Source organism: Arachis hypogaea, chromosome 19 (assembly GCF_003086295.3).
Source record: "Arachis hypogaea cultivar Tifrunner chromosome 19, arahy.Tifrunner.gnm2.J5K5, whole genome shotgun sequence".
Taxonomy (NCBI): domain Eukaryota; kingdom Viridiplantae; phylum Streptophyta; class Magnoliopsida; order Fabales; family Fabaceae; genus Arachis; species Arachis hypogaea.
Genome location: NC_092054.1, coordinates 145,749,457 through 145,766,940, shown reverse-complemented (window position 1 = coordinate 145,766,940; position 17,484 = coordinate 145,749,457). Strand labels below are relative to the sequence as shown.

Genomic DNA, 17,484 nt, shown 5'->3' with positions numbered 1-17,484 from the left:
TATTATATAAATATAGACTTGCTTAGTAAAATAGTTAATATATTAGTTAATTAAAAAAATAATTTAGTAAATTATGTATGCAATTTGTATTAAAAAAAATTGTTACAAAATAATTATTTTGCTTTTGTAACTAAAGAAAAAAAATGTTACAAAATTAAGTTACATTTTGTAACAAAATTTTATGATAGAAAAAAATAGATTGTCACCAAAAATACTTTGAAGATCAAAATTTGTTATCACTTTTGTAACGACTTCTGATTTTTTGTATCAGAAAAATTTGTTACAAAATATCATTTTAAATTGTAACAGTTCTGTTTTTTGTTACAAAAACTTTTTGTAACGGAACATACTACAATGGCCCCTTTTTTTTGTTACAAAATCCTTTTGTTTCAAAATTTTAATTTTTTGTAACAATTTTTTTATTACAAATATTATTTTTTCTTGTAGTGTTATTTGATGATGATAAAGTTGCTTGTTTCATTATAATTTTGTTTTATTTTCAATAATAATTTGAGATATTTTTAATTATAATTTTCTGCAATGATATTATATTTTGCTTCTGCTTTGCTGCTGCTTGGTACTTAATTAATCTGCTACTAAATTACTTAATTAAATGATAAATTGTTATGTCAGAATTATACTCAAAATGCTTGTATTACATGGCGACATGTGTCTCTTCTGAGTTTGGTGCTATGTCGGTTTACAATTTAACTTAGAGAAATGCATCGACTACTCACTTGTGCTGTATGTGTTCTTATGTTGAAATTGTATACTATTGGACAATTATTGACTTGGATAAATCCTACTGAGAAAACTTTATAGTTTATACTATATCCTTTTTCATGCTGGATGCATTTCTGTTTGGCATGTGAAGGGGAAAAAAAAAAAAAAAAGAAGCAGAACTGGTATTGTACACAATTAAATGCTTCATTTGTACATGCTTCTGTTGGAATTTTCTCAAAATTTTTTAACCCAAAGATTATCCAAGTTAAATCATTAAGAAATAAAATACTTGAGTACGAAAGCGTATCTTAATTCATAAACATGAATCACGATTGGAAGAGTTTAGATTTTGTGGTTCTTTTGATCTTCCTCAACCAAAATCTTCTGTATTCTTAGGCGGTTGAATTGCAACTTTTCTGATGGAGAAAGAGTTGTTGAGGTGGCTTTTTTGGTATATTGGAGACCGAAATCATAAAGGCACTATTTATATTTGAGCATGGCACTCATTAAACCCTAAAGCCCAAATAAAATAGTATCTAAAATTCAAAAGATAATATATCTAAAGAACAAAAGATAATATATAGTTTTATTCTACCACCATTATATAAGTCATTTAATTTGAAATATCATAATTTGTGATTATAATTAATATATGTATTGCCCACAAACAAATTAGGAAATTAAAATAATTTTCTAACAATCTCCCACTTGGGCTATACATATATTCTTTCTTGACATAATCACATCTTATAAACTTTATGTGTGCATCTGAATGCTATTTCCGTTATTACTTTAACAATCTGGTCCATCTCATACATTAGATATGGAACTATCGCAACTTTTATCACATTAATGTCGTGATTGAACCATGACAATCACCATGCAGGGACGAATCTAGAAATCTAAGAGTGGAGGGGCCGAAAATTAAAATATTGTATAATCAAATATAATGCTATATATTTAATAATAGATATAACTATAATTAATTTTTTAATTTAAAAATTTAATAAATATTTGTCAAATAAAAGAATTATCTCAATTTTTATAATTTTTTTATAATTTTTTTATGGTTTTATATCTAATAAAATATAAAATTATATATTTTTAAATATTTTGTTAATTAATTTACTTTATTAAGTATTTATGTGACGGTAAGTTATATTTTTATGTTTTATATCATTAAAAAATATGACATAAAATAATATAAGTTAATTGCACTAACAATTTTGTTACGTGAATTTAAAATATATTAAAGTATTTTTAGATAATAATAGGATAAAAATTAATTAAAAAAGAATTAAGAAAACAACTAAATAAAATTAGAAAAAAAAATATTATTATAAATAATATTAAAGTATTTTTATATGATTATAAATGTTAAAATTAATCTTTAAAAAAATGTAAAAAAAATTCGAATTAAATAAAAAATATAAATAATATAAATATATGTAGAAAAATTTAAACCCTAATACATAAAGAATAATAACTCTTTTTTTTATCAAAAATAGAGAGACTCGAATCTACGACCTCTTAATTGAGTATGAAGAGATTATGCCATTTAAACTATAGCTTATTAACAAGAATAATAACTCTTTTTACTATCACTACATTATTAAATTTTATTCTATACAAGATATCTATTATAATAGTATATGAGCTTTTAAAATTTGTTGGGGGCCAAGGCCACTACTTGCCCCCCTGAATCCGTCTCTGTCACCAAGCTAATATACTTGACGACATAGATCAAATTTGGATGAGTAATATGAAAATTACATGCCAAGTGATCTCATGCATGTCTATTTCCAGTTGGTCCAACTTTAAAACTTTATTGAGATCAAACACAAAACAAATGTTGCAAAATGAACATTTCACATAACATGAAATAAACCATCAACTTAATTCTGCAGAAAATAATTCAATTATCTATGATAGGACATATAGCATAAAATAAACTCTCACTAAACCAAGGCATCACAAATATTGACACCCATCCGAGCAGTGTGCTCATGAAAGACTTTAGAGATCAATCCCTTGGTTAATGGGTCTGCTATCATATACTTTGTTCCTATATGTTCTATGAAACTTTATTTTTCTTAAACTTTCTCCTTGACAACTAAGAACTTGATGTCTGTATGCTTCGATTTTGTTAAGCTCTTATTGTTGTTGGAAGATAGTACTGTTGACTTATTGTCACAAAATATTTTTAATGACCTTTCAATGTCATCTACTATACGAAGCCCAGTGACAAAGTTTCGCAACCATATGCCATGAAATTGGAATCAGAGTACCCAATGATCTCCAAATTTTTCTGATCTCCGATAAGTAAGCATGTAATCCTTTGTTCTCTTTAGATAACGCATTACGCTTTTAACAGCTATCCAATGATCTATGCCTAGATTGCTCAAGTATCTACCCAATACTCCCACTAGTACTATAAATGATATATCGAGACGTGCGCAGATTTGAGCATACATTAAGCTCCCTAGTGCTGATGCATAAAGTTTATCATGCATTGCTGTCCTCTCAAGATCAATTTTAGGGCATTGCTTGAGACTGAACTTGTCTCCTTTAGTTACGGGTGTGTCCATTGGTCTACATCTTTTCATACCATATCTACTTAAAATCTTTTCGATATAATTTTTTGTGATAATCCAATAATACAAAAGAGGCATCACCAAGATCTTTCATTTCAAATTTGTTCGATAGAAATTTTCTTTACCTTTATACCTCATGGAGACAAGTTTGCTCAAAAGGCTACTTGCATCCACCTTTTTATTCTTAGCAAATAATTTTTCAACATCTTTCAAGAACTGTTTTGTATCTTTATCCTCAGTAATTGAGCACCGAAATGTCTCAGAAATTGAGCGCTTCATGATCATAATGTTCATTCAATTAGATATCTCTCACTTCTCTATTTTAACCTCATTGAGATTTTCTGGAATGGAAGTGGATTTCTCCTCTCAAAGAACTATATCCAGATCCATACAATCGAGGACAATTTCCACGGTATCCTTCCAAACCTTAAAGTTTAAACCATTGAGCATAGGAATACTGCTAATTTATAAAGAAACATTGGTAGCTGAAGCCATAGTTTCTTTATTAGAACACAAAACATGCAGTAAACATTAGTTAAATAATGGAAAAAAAATTCATATTGAGATATCTAGAACAACATTAATGTTCAATCTTTGGATAGAAAAATTAACTGTACGTGATACTCTCGTTGCAATAATCAAATGTTGTCAAAATTTTTGTCACACATTAAGCCTTTCTTTGGACCGACTGAATGCGCATATGGAAACTTAAACTTTGCAACCTATTTATTACCGCATATATTTTCTATTAATTGGCCAAACAATAACCTTCCTTTGGGCTAATTATTAATCACATAATTAATAGAAAATAAACAAAAGTGTACAATGCTTATTATTTGGCCAAACACTAAACTTCCTTTGGGCCGATTATTGTGCGCATAAATAATAAGCATTACTTTATTCTTAATTAGCTACCCAAATATGTATTTACCATCAATATGTGTATGTAATTCGGCCAAATATAGACATTCCTTTGGACTGACCAATATTCGTATGAATTACATATCACCATATTCCTAATGTTTTAAATAAATCAATTTTCACAAAAAGGCTACTTTGGTAGCATAATATTCAATCAATTTATTCCAAAACTAAATCTTTATAAAATAGGTGGGTATAATAATCTAAATTGTTACTAGTTTTCTTATGTAACAATTAAAAAAATATTTAAATCGCAAAAGGAATTAAATCTTAATGGTGTCTTTTCAGACCTTAAAAAAAGACATAATTATAACTATTCAACAAATTGATATGTCAAACAAAATTTTGATCAATTAAGATTAGAATCAATTATTATGATTCAATTCACGTAAAACAAAAAAAAAATAATGAATTTACTAAAGGAATGAATCCATATAGAATGGTATAAAAAAGATAAACAAACGAAGAATTTTTTTTTTTTAAATCTGGATTCATATTCACATATTAAATTACAGTGCATACAAAAAAAACTTTATGGTAATTAAATTCTTTTAATTTTATTAACATGTGCTACACAATCCAAAAATAACACATATTTAAATTTAATTTCATAGATTTAAATTAAGATTTAAATTGAAATAAAATAAATTTATAATTTTTTAATGATTTAATCATAGATGGCTCTGATACCACTTGTTGGAATTTCCTCCGAATTCCTTAGCCCAAAGATTATCCATGTTAAATCATTAAGAAATAAAATACTTGAGTACGGAAGCGTACTTTAATTCATAAACATGAATCACGATTGGAAGAGTTTGGATCTTGTGGTACTTTCGATCTTCCTCAACCAAAGCCTTCTGTATTCCTAGGCGACTGAATTGCAACTTCACTTATGGGGAAAGAGTTGCTGAGACGGCTTTTGGTATATTAGGGACCGAAACCCTGAAGGCACTATTTATATTTAAGCATGGCACCTACTAAACTCTAAAGTCCAAATAAAATAGTATCTAAAGTCCAAAAGATAATATATCTAAAGAACAAAATATAATATCTGATATTTTTTCATTTAATTTTAAATAAAAAATAATTATGAATTATCCAATTTAACATTTATAACGATAAATGAGACCACCATTATATAAATCATTTAATTTAAAATAACATAATTTATAATTATAATTAATATATATATATATATGTGCGCGCACAAACAAATTAAAAAATTAAACTAATTTCCTAACCGCTTCTGCATGTTAATTTATTTATGGAGCTCATTTGGCAGCATAAATAGACAGGGATGGAAATGTTTGATATGTATCATGTAAGAATGAGATTGTCATGTACACTTTGAGAGTACCACGTGACGTTAAATTATAGGAAAAATTTTAAGTGTATTAAAAATATTGGTGTTCCAATTATTTTAATTGTTGATTTAAATTATAAAAAATATATATAATATATATTAATTAAAATCAACGATTAAACGATTAAAACCATAGTTAACAAAACCGAACCGAACCGATCGATTTGACCGAAAAATCGATGAACCAAATCCTAAACTGGTCCGGTCCGATGATTTGACCGAATAAGGAAATGAACCGGTGCGAACCGGTCTTACCGAGTTTGACCGGTTCAATCGAATCGTTTGAATTTCAAAATTTTTCTAAAATGTTGAAGTTGGGGTTCGAACCCCCCTCATCCAAAAAAAGCATGATACTCACAACCACCAAGCTGTTAAGCTTGTTATCAATTTATATGCAAATTAATATATATATATATATCTTTCAGCAAATAATTTACTTCTATTTAATTTATTTTAATTTTAGTTATAAACGCATTCATTCTTAAATTAATTATATTTTTATTTAACAATAATTATAAACTCACTTATTTTTTTATAATTATATAATATCTATTAATATTATTTTTCAATAAATACTTATAGTATATAATAGTATAATAGATATAAACTAATTAATAAATTATTAAAATTCGAAAATAATAGTTATTTTAATATAAAAACAAAATAAAAATATTTATAATAGAGTAAAATTAACAAAATACTTACGGTTTCCGTTTCATATTGTTTTAGAATAGCTAGATATTTTTAAAATGTTAGTGAAAATATGTATTTTAAATTTTAATTTTAAATTTATGATTATATTTTATTTTTTATTTACATAGGACTGGGTCAATCGGTTCAACCAGTGATCCACCGGTTGAACCAATGACCCAATAATCTGACCGGTTCGATTACTAGTTCGGTTCTGACAACTATGGTTAAAACAACTAAAATACCGATATTTTTTGTATACTTCAAATTTTTCCCAAATTATATATCCGCTCCTTTATGATTTTTGCTCATTTTCTTCACTGTTCACAACAATTTCATTCCGACTTGATGCATCCTTGCCGCTCCTCCTCCTCTCTCTTCTCTCTCTCTCTACACACACATGGGGTGATGACTAGTGATGAGGAGTGATTTATTATGAAAGTGAGATGAGCAAATTTGTATTTTATATGCATAGATGGCTAATATTAGAAGTTTAAAAGTCACCTGATTCCATTTTTTAATTTTGGACATTGATGTACTACTCAATAGTCCAAATTTATGGTTAAAAGTGAGCTTTGGATTGACCAATGCTACACTTACAAAATAAAAGCACTATTCTCTCTTCTAAATTTATTTTAGAAAAATATATTTATTATAATTATATTACAATATTACAATTATATTATAAGTAGCATTTAATGAATAATGCATAATTATAGTAATTTAGAAAAATAAAATAAAGTCCAGTAATTTATTTTTCGACTGCACACGTATGTAGAATAACTTTTAAGAAGGAGTCACGTATAGTAAATACAGTCGATAATTGTAAAACTATATACTAACATTGATATAATATTATTTCAGGTATATGTTTTGCAGGTATCAAAGAAAAGTGTTGAGTTATTTTTTAGTGGGTTTAAATTATTTATTGTTTATTAGAGAATTTTGTGCATTAGAATTCTCTAATAATTTATTATTTATTTTGAGCTAATTTTGATATGTTTTTACTTGACAGTAAAACAACATATAAAAATTTGTTGGTGGATCTAAGTATTACTAGGTTATTTATGGTCACATTGAGTATATATGTTTGATTTATTAAAAAAAGTAAATTACTAAAACTAATTAATAACTATTTTAGAGTTAATACATTTAATATTAAATTAAGAAAAAACAAACAATACATAATATATTACATTTTTATTAATCAAATTATTATAATTTAAATTAATCTTAACAAAAAAATTTAAAATTATAATTTCAATCTTATCACGTACATGGCACGGGCTATTACACTTGTTTATGGTTAAAAGTGAACTTTGGATTGACCAATGCTACACTTACAAAAAGTGAATAGAATTGGTAAAAGAAGTGTTGTTTTTATATTTTATGGTTTATATATAGGTGAAGTCTTTGGTGGCTAAAATACTAATGGCTAAAGATGGCTAAGAGTTGACCTAGTGACATTTGGTGGGTTTGGTTTTACAACTTTTCAATATTCTAAAAAGTTAAGTGAGTGTACAATAATTACTAGAAAGTTACCTTATGGATAGAATTGTCATTTGAGGTTACCTCATGTGTTGTTGGGTTTTAGACAAAAATATTATTAGGCCATTATACAAAATAAAATCAAAACTACTCAAGTATAAGATCCAATAATTTTTTTGGCTAGATTGTAAAATAAAGTTTATTTCTTTAATAATTTGTTTCTTAATTTGTTTGTATTTCTCTACAAAAAATAACCGTAGAAAATATTATCATACCCTAAAAATTTTATTAAGAGAACAAAATTAGTATTTTTTTACGAGATATATTTGTAAGCTTTATTTTTTATATTTGTTTAAAAAATTGTTGGATTGGGGAGTGTTCGTTTTTTTTAATAATGATACAAAAAAATAATAATGAATTAATATAAATATATTAACATTTGTAAAATTAAGTATATTAATAAAATTTTAATAACTTAATTAACATATCATAAAATTTAATAATTAAAAAGTATCTTCTTGCTATTTTAATATGTTGACAATATTTTTTATAATATGTTTAATAATAGTGTCTTCGTAAATATTTTGTGCCATTATATTTTATTAGTTATCTTTTGTATAATATAAAAAAAAGTACATGTCAATATATAATTGTGTAAGAGAGATAAAAAAACATAAATTTAAAAAAGACTAAAATTTAAACTAAATCATCACAATTTTTTTTTTAAATTAAGTTCAAATAATGAAATCTCTTTCTGTTTGTAAATTAATTATTCAATAAATTTTTGTTATTTAATTGCAGAATTGATTATGTGTAAAATTTACAGTAAAAGTTTTTTTAATGAAATTAACCATTTCATGCATGACTAAAACTTCACTAAATAAAGGGTTCACTAAATAAAAGGTTATGTTATATGTACACTAAAATTATTCACTAAAGTCAGCCACCAATATAAAACATATATTAAAATATAAATACATATGTATTATATCTATTATATACTACTAATTTTACAACCAAAATGTGTCACATGTCAATTTTTTATTGCAATTAAAATAAAATTTTTCTTTCCAAAATTAAAGAATTCTTCCCTCATCTCTCACACTTTCTCTATCTCTCTCATTCTTTCACTCACTCTATCTCTCTTATATATCATTATTAATTATTAATTATAAATTTAACAATCAAAATATACAACATGACATTCTCTAATTACATTCAAATAAAATTAAAATTTTAAAATTGAATATAGTTATATTATATATTATATTTATATATTACTAACTAATTTAATAACTAAAATGTGTCATATGACACTCTCTTATTAAAATTTAGAGAAAATATTTTCTTCCAAAATTACTAAACCTCCTTCTTACATTCTCTTATCTACTTCTCTTTTTTTTTTTTGTTTATCTCTATCATTCGCACTCTATATATAATTTATATTTTATATTAGTAATTTGACAAATCAAAATATGCCGCCAATTCTTTTATTGTAATCAAATAAAATTTTTCTTTAGCTTCCAAAATTAACAATAAGTTTTTTAGTATTTCATATGAAAGAGTTTAACTTTTTAATAATAATTAATTTTAACATTCGTTATCTAAAATTTGAAAGAATTTATAACTTGTATACTCTTATATTTAATTAGGTGTTAAGTTTGTTGTACATTTAAAAATAATTAATTTTTATGCTTGTTATTTAAAAATAATATTTGTTACTCTATATATATAAAAATATAATTAGATATTATTAGCATAAAAAAATGTATATCAATTCTAACTTTTAATCACAATATTAGTATTTTTTTTAAATTATATACAATAAATATTTGAAAAAAAAAGTGAAAACATAAATTAGAAAGATAAGTAGAAAAAATTTAAAGCTAAATAAAAAATATGTATATAATAAAATTTTTTATTTAAATTATATTATGTTGTTAATTTTATTTTTGTAGAATAAAATGGTAGAGAAAAATAGACAACGAGAGAAAAGAAAGAGAAAGATAAAAAAGAAGAATGGAAGTAGGAGTTTGCTAATTTTGGAAGTTAAAAAATTTTTTTATTTTAATTACAATAAAAGAATATTTGGTGGCACATTTTGATTTGTCAAATTTTTAATATAAAATATAAATTATATATAAAGTGTGAAGGATAGAGAGAAATAGAAAAAAAAAAAGAGGTAGATAAGAGAATGTAAGAAGGAGATTTAGTAATTTTGGAAGAAAATATTTTCTTTAAATTTTAATAAGAGAGTGTCATGTGACACATTTTAGTTATTAAATTAGTTAGTAATATATAAATATAATATATAATATAGCTATATTCAATTTCAAAATTTTAATTTTGTTTGAATGTAATTAGAGAATTCTATGTTGTATATTTTAATTGTCAAATTTATAATTAGTAATTGATAATGATATATAAGAGAGATAGAGTGAGTGAAGGAATGAGAGAGATAGAGAAAGAGAGAGAGAGGAGGAGAGAATTCTTTAATTTTCGAGAGAAAAATTTGATTTTAATTACAATGAAAAAGTAACATGTGGCATATTTTAGTTGTAAAATCAGTAGTATATAATAGATAATAAATATGTATTTATATTCTAACATATATTTTATACTGATAGCTGACTTTAATGTTTATAACATGTATTTTACAAATGTTAATATATTTATATTAATTCATTATTATTTTTTTATATAATTATTAAAAAAAAACCAAACACTCTCACAATCCAACAATTTTTTAAACAAATATAAAAAATAAATCTTACAAATATATGTGGCAAAAAAATATAAATTTTGTTCCCTTAATAAAATTTTTAGGGTATTATAATATTTTTTACGGTTATTTTTTTAGAAAATACAAACAAACTAAGGAATAAATTATTGAAGAAATAAACTTTATTTTACAATTGTGCCAAAAAAATTATTGGAGCTCATGCTTGTGCAGTTTTGATTTTATTTTGTATAATAGCCCAATAATATTTTTGTTCAAGATCCAACAACACATAAAGTAATTTTAAATGACAATTCTATCCACATGATAACTTTCTAGTAATTATTGCACACTCTTAATCACCTTTTGAACTATTGAAAAGTTGTGAAACCAAATCTACCAGGTGTCATTATTTTATTTGAAGGTCAATTCTTGGCCATCTTTAGCCATTAATATTCTGGCCACGACTTCACCTTTTATATATATATATATATATATATATATATGTTTTAAAGAATATTTAACAATTTTACTGCATTCATCTGATATCTATTTATATATTATGACCAGTTTAAACTCCTTACTATTTGTCCAGTGCTGGAAGTTACAATGCTTTTCCATTTTGTATTCTAGTAGTGTAAATGTTTTAAGTTTTTTTGGTTTATTATAGATTGTTTGAGGAATGCTTTGAACGTAGATGGCATCGCACTGCAGCTTACTATATATTGGTAAGATTCACTTGCCTTTCTGAATAGATTTGCTCATATGTAGAATCGTTACATTCCTGACATTTTTCGCTTTCTGATATGTGTAGTTTGTCTATTTCTTCAATCATTGCAGTCCACTGTATAAAAATTGTTTCGTTCAATTCTTAAATAGTATCAAGCTCCTTGCTCTCTTATTGAATTGGTTTTTGGTTTGTTATCTGCAACAAATAAATAGTAAACAGGGCAGATGCTGTTTTTTTATTTTTATTTTTTTATATTTTTTTATTCTCTCTATGCTTTTGTTAATCCTCTCATATTGCACTTTGTGGCATTCATAATTTATATATGTGTGTGCGTGTTATGTGTGGGACAAATTCAGAATCAAATTCACATGTTTTTGCATTGTCTTATGGCTGTGTTTTCATGGAACAATTTGATTAGTATTTTTGATGAATGTTGTGCATGTTGTGCAACTTTAAATCAGTTCTTATTGGCTATGTTTGTTGGGTTTGGAATCAGGAAAGAGGCAAAGTTTTTGTGGCACTGTGCAGTATACGCCACCATTTGAATTATTTCGTTGGAGAATGGAGCGTAATGCTGACACCTTAAATGATAAATATTTTAACAAGAAAGTTTTATGTTATTAGATGTCTGGCATCTATTTGGTGTAAAGATCATGATCATTATATAGGGCTTTCTTTCTCGGACATGTTGAGAGGTAGGAAAGCCATGCTTTATAGATAATCTTTTTGTTTCTTTTGCTTTTGTATAGAGGAACTCTTATCCTCCATCTTCTATTAGCCTTCTCCTCATTGTATTAAAATTATTTTTTTATTAAACGTAAAAAGAGTGAATGGTAATGTATGTGTCTGTAAGTGTTATCATACACAGGCAACACTTGATGAATCTCTGTATGAGCTTGCTGGGGAACTGGTATTGTTTTGAAACACTCATATTGTTCCCTTTAGTTGGTCAAGTAATATTACACGCACTACAAGATTTTTGTTTATTTGTGGAGGTTTTTTCTCCTATTTGTGGAAGTTTATAACCTCCACCAAATAATTTGTGGAGGTTTCTAAAACCCCTAAAATTTGAGGTGCCACGAGGTCTTTTGTGGAGATTTTTAAAAACCTTCACAATTCATTCAGTGGAGAGTTTTGTGTGTGTTTAGTGGGGGTTTTATATTAGATTTTTATGATAGTTTTAAATCACTTTTGTGATGGTTTAAAATCCCCACAAAATAATTTTTTAATTTAATAAAAATAAACTATTTTGTGAGATTTTTAAATCTCCACAAACCCTATAAGTATTTATTTATTTTTAATTTCAAATCATTCGTTAATCTCATCTTTTATAATTATTATTTTTTAATATCAAAATTTAAAAACTAAATCTTTTATAACATAATTCCTCAGTATAAAGCATAACTCTATATATAAAAAAAAATTCACAATGTCAATAGTTCCAAACATAATTCCACATGGTATTCTTCTACATAGCTATTATTGTTTTTCTTTAAAAAGTAAAATAAAACAACAACTTCAATATTTCAATATCATCTAATTACATAAAAATCTCAAAATAAAAATATAAATACAATCCCAGAAAACCTTTAAAGAGTATTTTATAAATTATTAGTCACATGTTGCAGTTCACGCCATGAAAATCTTCTCAGTTGCCAAAAGGAAATTTGGCTCTCATCTTCACCTGCAAATTTCATAAGGTACTTAACTTCTGTTATAACTTTTCTAGATGCCATCACATTTATGAATTATGATGCTTTGAAGGTATCTAAAATCATTTATATACATATATGTGTACAAATGTTTTCTTGCATTTTAATTAATTAATAATTAACAGAGACATATTATAGGCTGACAATTTCGTTAACAAAATTTTACTATGTGAAAATTTCATTTCTAATAACGTGGATATGTGAAATTTTACAAAGAAGTGCCTTTCAAGTATCATGTGCTTGTTTCATTCTTTCAGGACGAAATTATCAGCATTTCAAACTTTATTAGTAGATAAATTTGTGGTTTACTTGTTATTAATGTGTGCTATGAGAAAAGAAACTTGCATTGAAGGGAATGCTTTTTTTTTTCCTTACCTGAAATATAAAAAAAGACATTAGTTTTATGTCTGTGCATGTGATTGTATCTATATATAAAGATAGCCCCAAGAATTATCAGTGCAAATAAACCAAAACTTGCAAAACCAACAATCTTTACAAGTTTTGGTTTGTTGGTTGAACCTGCAATATAAGAGGAAAAAATATAAGCACCTCTTCTTCTTTCTTAAACATTAGTTAAAGCTATGTGGACAAAACATAGCAGTTTATGCAAACAAACCAGGAAGTGAAGGTTTAGAAGCACAAGGCTGATCCAAGCTAGAGCAGCAATGAAGAAGTGTGTTCGAAAAACTGAAAATTAAAATACAATAAAAATGAAGATTAGAGGGACATTAATTGAAAGTCCGAAAATACTCAACAAGTTGTATATGAAGTTGTAATGAGATTTACTTAAATATTGGAATTGAAAAGAGTGGCATTGGGATAGTTCCAGTAAGACCATTAGATGAAAGATCCCTGTGAAATAAAAAACATTTATAAAATATATAGAAGCGCCATAGTGTATACAATATAAGGATAAGTTTCATGTAATCAAGAATAGTGTTCTTACAATTCTGCCAATCCAGTAAGGTTTGCAATTGTATCTGGAATATGTCCAGATAAGTCATTCCCTTTCAACAACCTGGATCACAAATGAGATCATCACGTGGGAAACTCATTCTAATACTACCTCCGGTTACAATAACTTTCATTTTAACTGTTGTTTAGTACATTCATAAATTTATGTATCTTGATACAGATTGTATTGATGTTATTGTGAATTGGAAGGAGCATCCTTTTTAGACATTAAGGAGGAAAAGGCCTTTGGAAAAGTACAGATGCTTTAGACTTGAAAGTCGGTCCCAAGTAGCCGGGACAGAACCACTGAAATTATTGTCAGCAAGATTAAGATATTCGAGGCGCATTAAGTTGGCGATGTAGTCAGGTAAAGGGCCTGCAAAATTTGTTGTCCTGCAACTCCCTACATGTAGAAAGAGTATCCCACCAGGTTACTTTTATGTACCAATAAGTCACTAACATTTGATCAAACACTTGGTGAACACTTTATATATGAACAATAACATTTATAGCATACAGGAAAATGTACTTGAGATAAGCTATGGTAATCTGATTCTTAGATTCGTACAATATCAGAATTATCAAATCTCATAAAAAATGTGAATCTATGACAGTAACAACATACAAGCTAACCAAGTATTTCAATTTGGCAATTCAGGGAAAAAGTGTTCCAGAAAATCCTTTTGATGCCAAGTTCCTGCAAGAAGCAACTAATGCATTGTCAAAACTCAAAACCAAATAAGAAAAAGAAAGGGAACACAAAATCATAAAGAATATATATACAGATTGTGAACCTACAGAGATATAACATGTTTGTTGCTACAATCAACATTAGACCAACTATAGCAGGGGCTCACAAAAAAACTATTCCAATCTTTAATTTGATTATTGGAATCATTGAGGGCCCTCAGAAATTCAATCAATGCTTCCCCTATATATATATATATATGAACATCCAAAATTGATAAGTGTTAACATCCAATCTTTTGTGATTTTTGAATATGTTCTAGTGGTATCCACAACATCGTTATAGATACAGCTCAATGTCATTATGTCTCCATCTTTATACTTTAGATGCAAATCAGTAAACAAAACAATAATAAGATTCTTCAAGAATAAAGAATACCTCCAAGGCAAATTCATGCTGAGCTACATCAACCTTGTTGAAAGCCAAGATAAGAGGTAACCTGGTCTTGTAGAGGATACTACAAGCATAAAGCATGTTGCTCATGAAAGTGGTGGGATTTTCTGAACGGGGTGTATCAACAACAGTATCTCTAATATCAATGTTTGCAGCAAACGGCAGGGTCATGATAGCTGGGTCAAGATTGACCACATAACCCCGAATATTCGACATTTGTGTGTGGCAAACCAACGTATGAAGAAATGTTGTTTTCCCAGTATCTAAGCACAAATTTAGTTTTAATTCTCAATCATTGTTCAGTTCTTCTAACACCATTTTCTGTTACTTTAGCACAAGAGAGAAACTAAGCAAGAACTATTAAATATTTACCTGTCATTCCTACAACTATGATAATGACCGGTTTTCTTCTGAAGTTAGGTGATCCATTCCCAAATGATGATGATCCTTCAATATGCAATTTGTTCATATTCTCTGTGAGCTGCTCTTTCTCTTTATCTTTTGCCTTCAAAATCAAACCAACAAAAAAAGAATAAAGAATCCAACGATGCAAATTTTCAAAGTTAAAAACACCTAACTAACGTGGAAATAAAAAAGCAAAATTAAGTAACAGCAGAGTGAAGAGAGTGATGCTTGGAGTGATTACTTGAACTGCCGAAGAATCGGTGGAATCCATATGCATAGGAGCTGAGTGAGGAGGCGTGGCTAGAGGAGGAGGTGAGTGTAAACAACAAGAAGTAGTTCCTCCATGTTATCAATCAGAAGCTTATAAAATAGCCTCTCATTCCTCTCCTGAAAAATGACATAAGTGCAATGTCACATGTAAAATGGTGAAAAAGAATGATTGTTATAAATAAGAACCTTCTCATTAGTTCTTACAATATTATTACTGAATCTATTCATGAACACACTTTAAATTGATTATTTCAAGCAATTTAGTATCATACTAGTTATAAAAAACCTGCAGATAAATCACAAGTTTCAGTTACTCGGTTGTACCTATTTTTCATGACAAATACAAGAGGATTTAAGGTAAAGTTATTCATGCTCACATGGATTTTCACTGTATTCTAATGTTCAAGCAACATAGCTGTTTCTAAATAAAATCAATTTATCAGGATTTCAAATATATAGATTAGTATCAAAGAAAAAGAGTGTCGCGAAATCAAAATTCAAAAATTAGCAAATCAATTTATCAGGATTTCAATTAAGAGAATAAACAATTCATCGAACACTTGGAGTGCTTGAGAATTTGAAATAATGTTATCAATCAATAGATAATAGAACTCATCGAATGTTATATCACATAACAAATCATTCAAAATCTGAGAATTAAAAACAAAGAAAACGAATAAAAAGGAAAAGGAGAAGGAGAACCAGAAATTAAGAATGAGTAAAAAGAAAAGCGTACAGAAAGGATAGAATATCGATGGAGAACACGAGCGTTATTGCCCAAGGAGAGTTAACCGAAGAAGCGGTTTCTCTCGATCTCATAGGCTTGGGCGTTGCAATTAGATCTGAAAATGCGTTGATGAAGGCAGCGCCTTGGCTTGATCTCAGTAGCTTTATGGCAGAAGCAGAAAGGAGATTAACTTTAGCGGCGGCGATGGCGGCGATGGAGACGGCGGTGGAGATGTCTATCGTGAGCTTAGGGCTTCGGTGAGCTCTCATTCTTCTCTTCCTTCTCTTCTTTCTCTTCTAGTGTTTCTTGGATTTTGAAGAAATTTTAATTGTGGTAATTGATAATAGTAGGATTTTATTGTTAGGTATTTGGTGGGAGTTTATTAAAATGCCACATATAAAATAAATTGCAGAGATTTTTAAAAATCTCCTCTAAAAAATACCCACAAATATATATAAATCTTGTAGTGACGGAAAATTGTGATGTTTTTCTTAACATTCTGTGTTGGGTGCTCAGCTGAGGTTCTTGCTCAGATCTAGCAACGAGTACGATCAGGCATCAAGTGATTTAGATAAATTATCCCCCCGATTTTTAGGATATTTTCTTTTTCGTTCTAGTGAGAGGAAGCAATCATTTTTTTTTAAGTTAGGAGTGAGACTCGAATTCGAGACCTCTAGGTAAAGATGGGAAGACTATGCCATTTGAGTTATAGCTTGTTGGTGAGAGGAAGCAATCATTGGATAAAAGGTTTGTGTGCATTATTATCTAAGTGATTAGAACGTCGGATATAACCACCACCTATACCGTAATGGGTTTAAGAATGGGTATTGGATGTGGACAGAGCACAGGAAAGTGAACGAATAAGGAGTTAAAGTTCTGCCTCAAATTTGAATAGGTCCGACTATCGATAAACTAGGGTTCGGGTGGAGAGAGACATAAACATGGAAGAAATGACTTGGGAGGATAACCAAGAGAGATATAACAAGATGGTGTTTGATGCAACAGATGTTACGGAATTGGAAGAGGATAAATAAGAGCCTAACTCGG

General features: G+C 27.6%; 1 protein-coding gene across 1 annotated transcript; it reads right to left on the bottom strand.

Moving 5' to 3' along the window:
- Window positions 1–14,975: 14,975 nt before the first annotated feature.
- On the bottom strand, window positions 14,976–15,711 carry LOC140182393 (GPN-loop GTPase QQT2-like). The gene is made up of 3 exons (XM_072228584.1): window positions 15,682–15,711; window positions 15,408–15,540; window positions 14,976–15,298 (listed from the first exon to the last, which is right to left on the bottom strand). The coding sequence occupies exons 1-3, from the start codon at window positions 15,709–15,711 to the stop codon at window positions 14,976–14,978; spliced, it is 486 nt and encodes a 161-aa protein (XP_072084685.1).
- Between the last annotated feature and the right edge of the window lie 1,773 nt (window positions 15,712–17,484).

Bases quoted from the DNA above. Each gene is read 5' to 3' on its own strand.
- LOC140182393 (XM_072228584.1), bottom strand. From the start codon at position 15,711: ATGGATTCCACCGATTCTTCGGCAGTTCAA. The intron at 15,541-15,681 runs GTAATCACTCCA...TTGATTTTGAAG, and splicing joins CCGATTCTTCGGCAGTTCAA to GCAAAAGATAAAGAGAAAGA. The intron at 15,299-15,407 runs GTAAATATTTAA...ATTTGTGCTTAG, and splicing joins CATAGTTGTAGGAATGACAG to ATACTGGGAAAACAACATTT.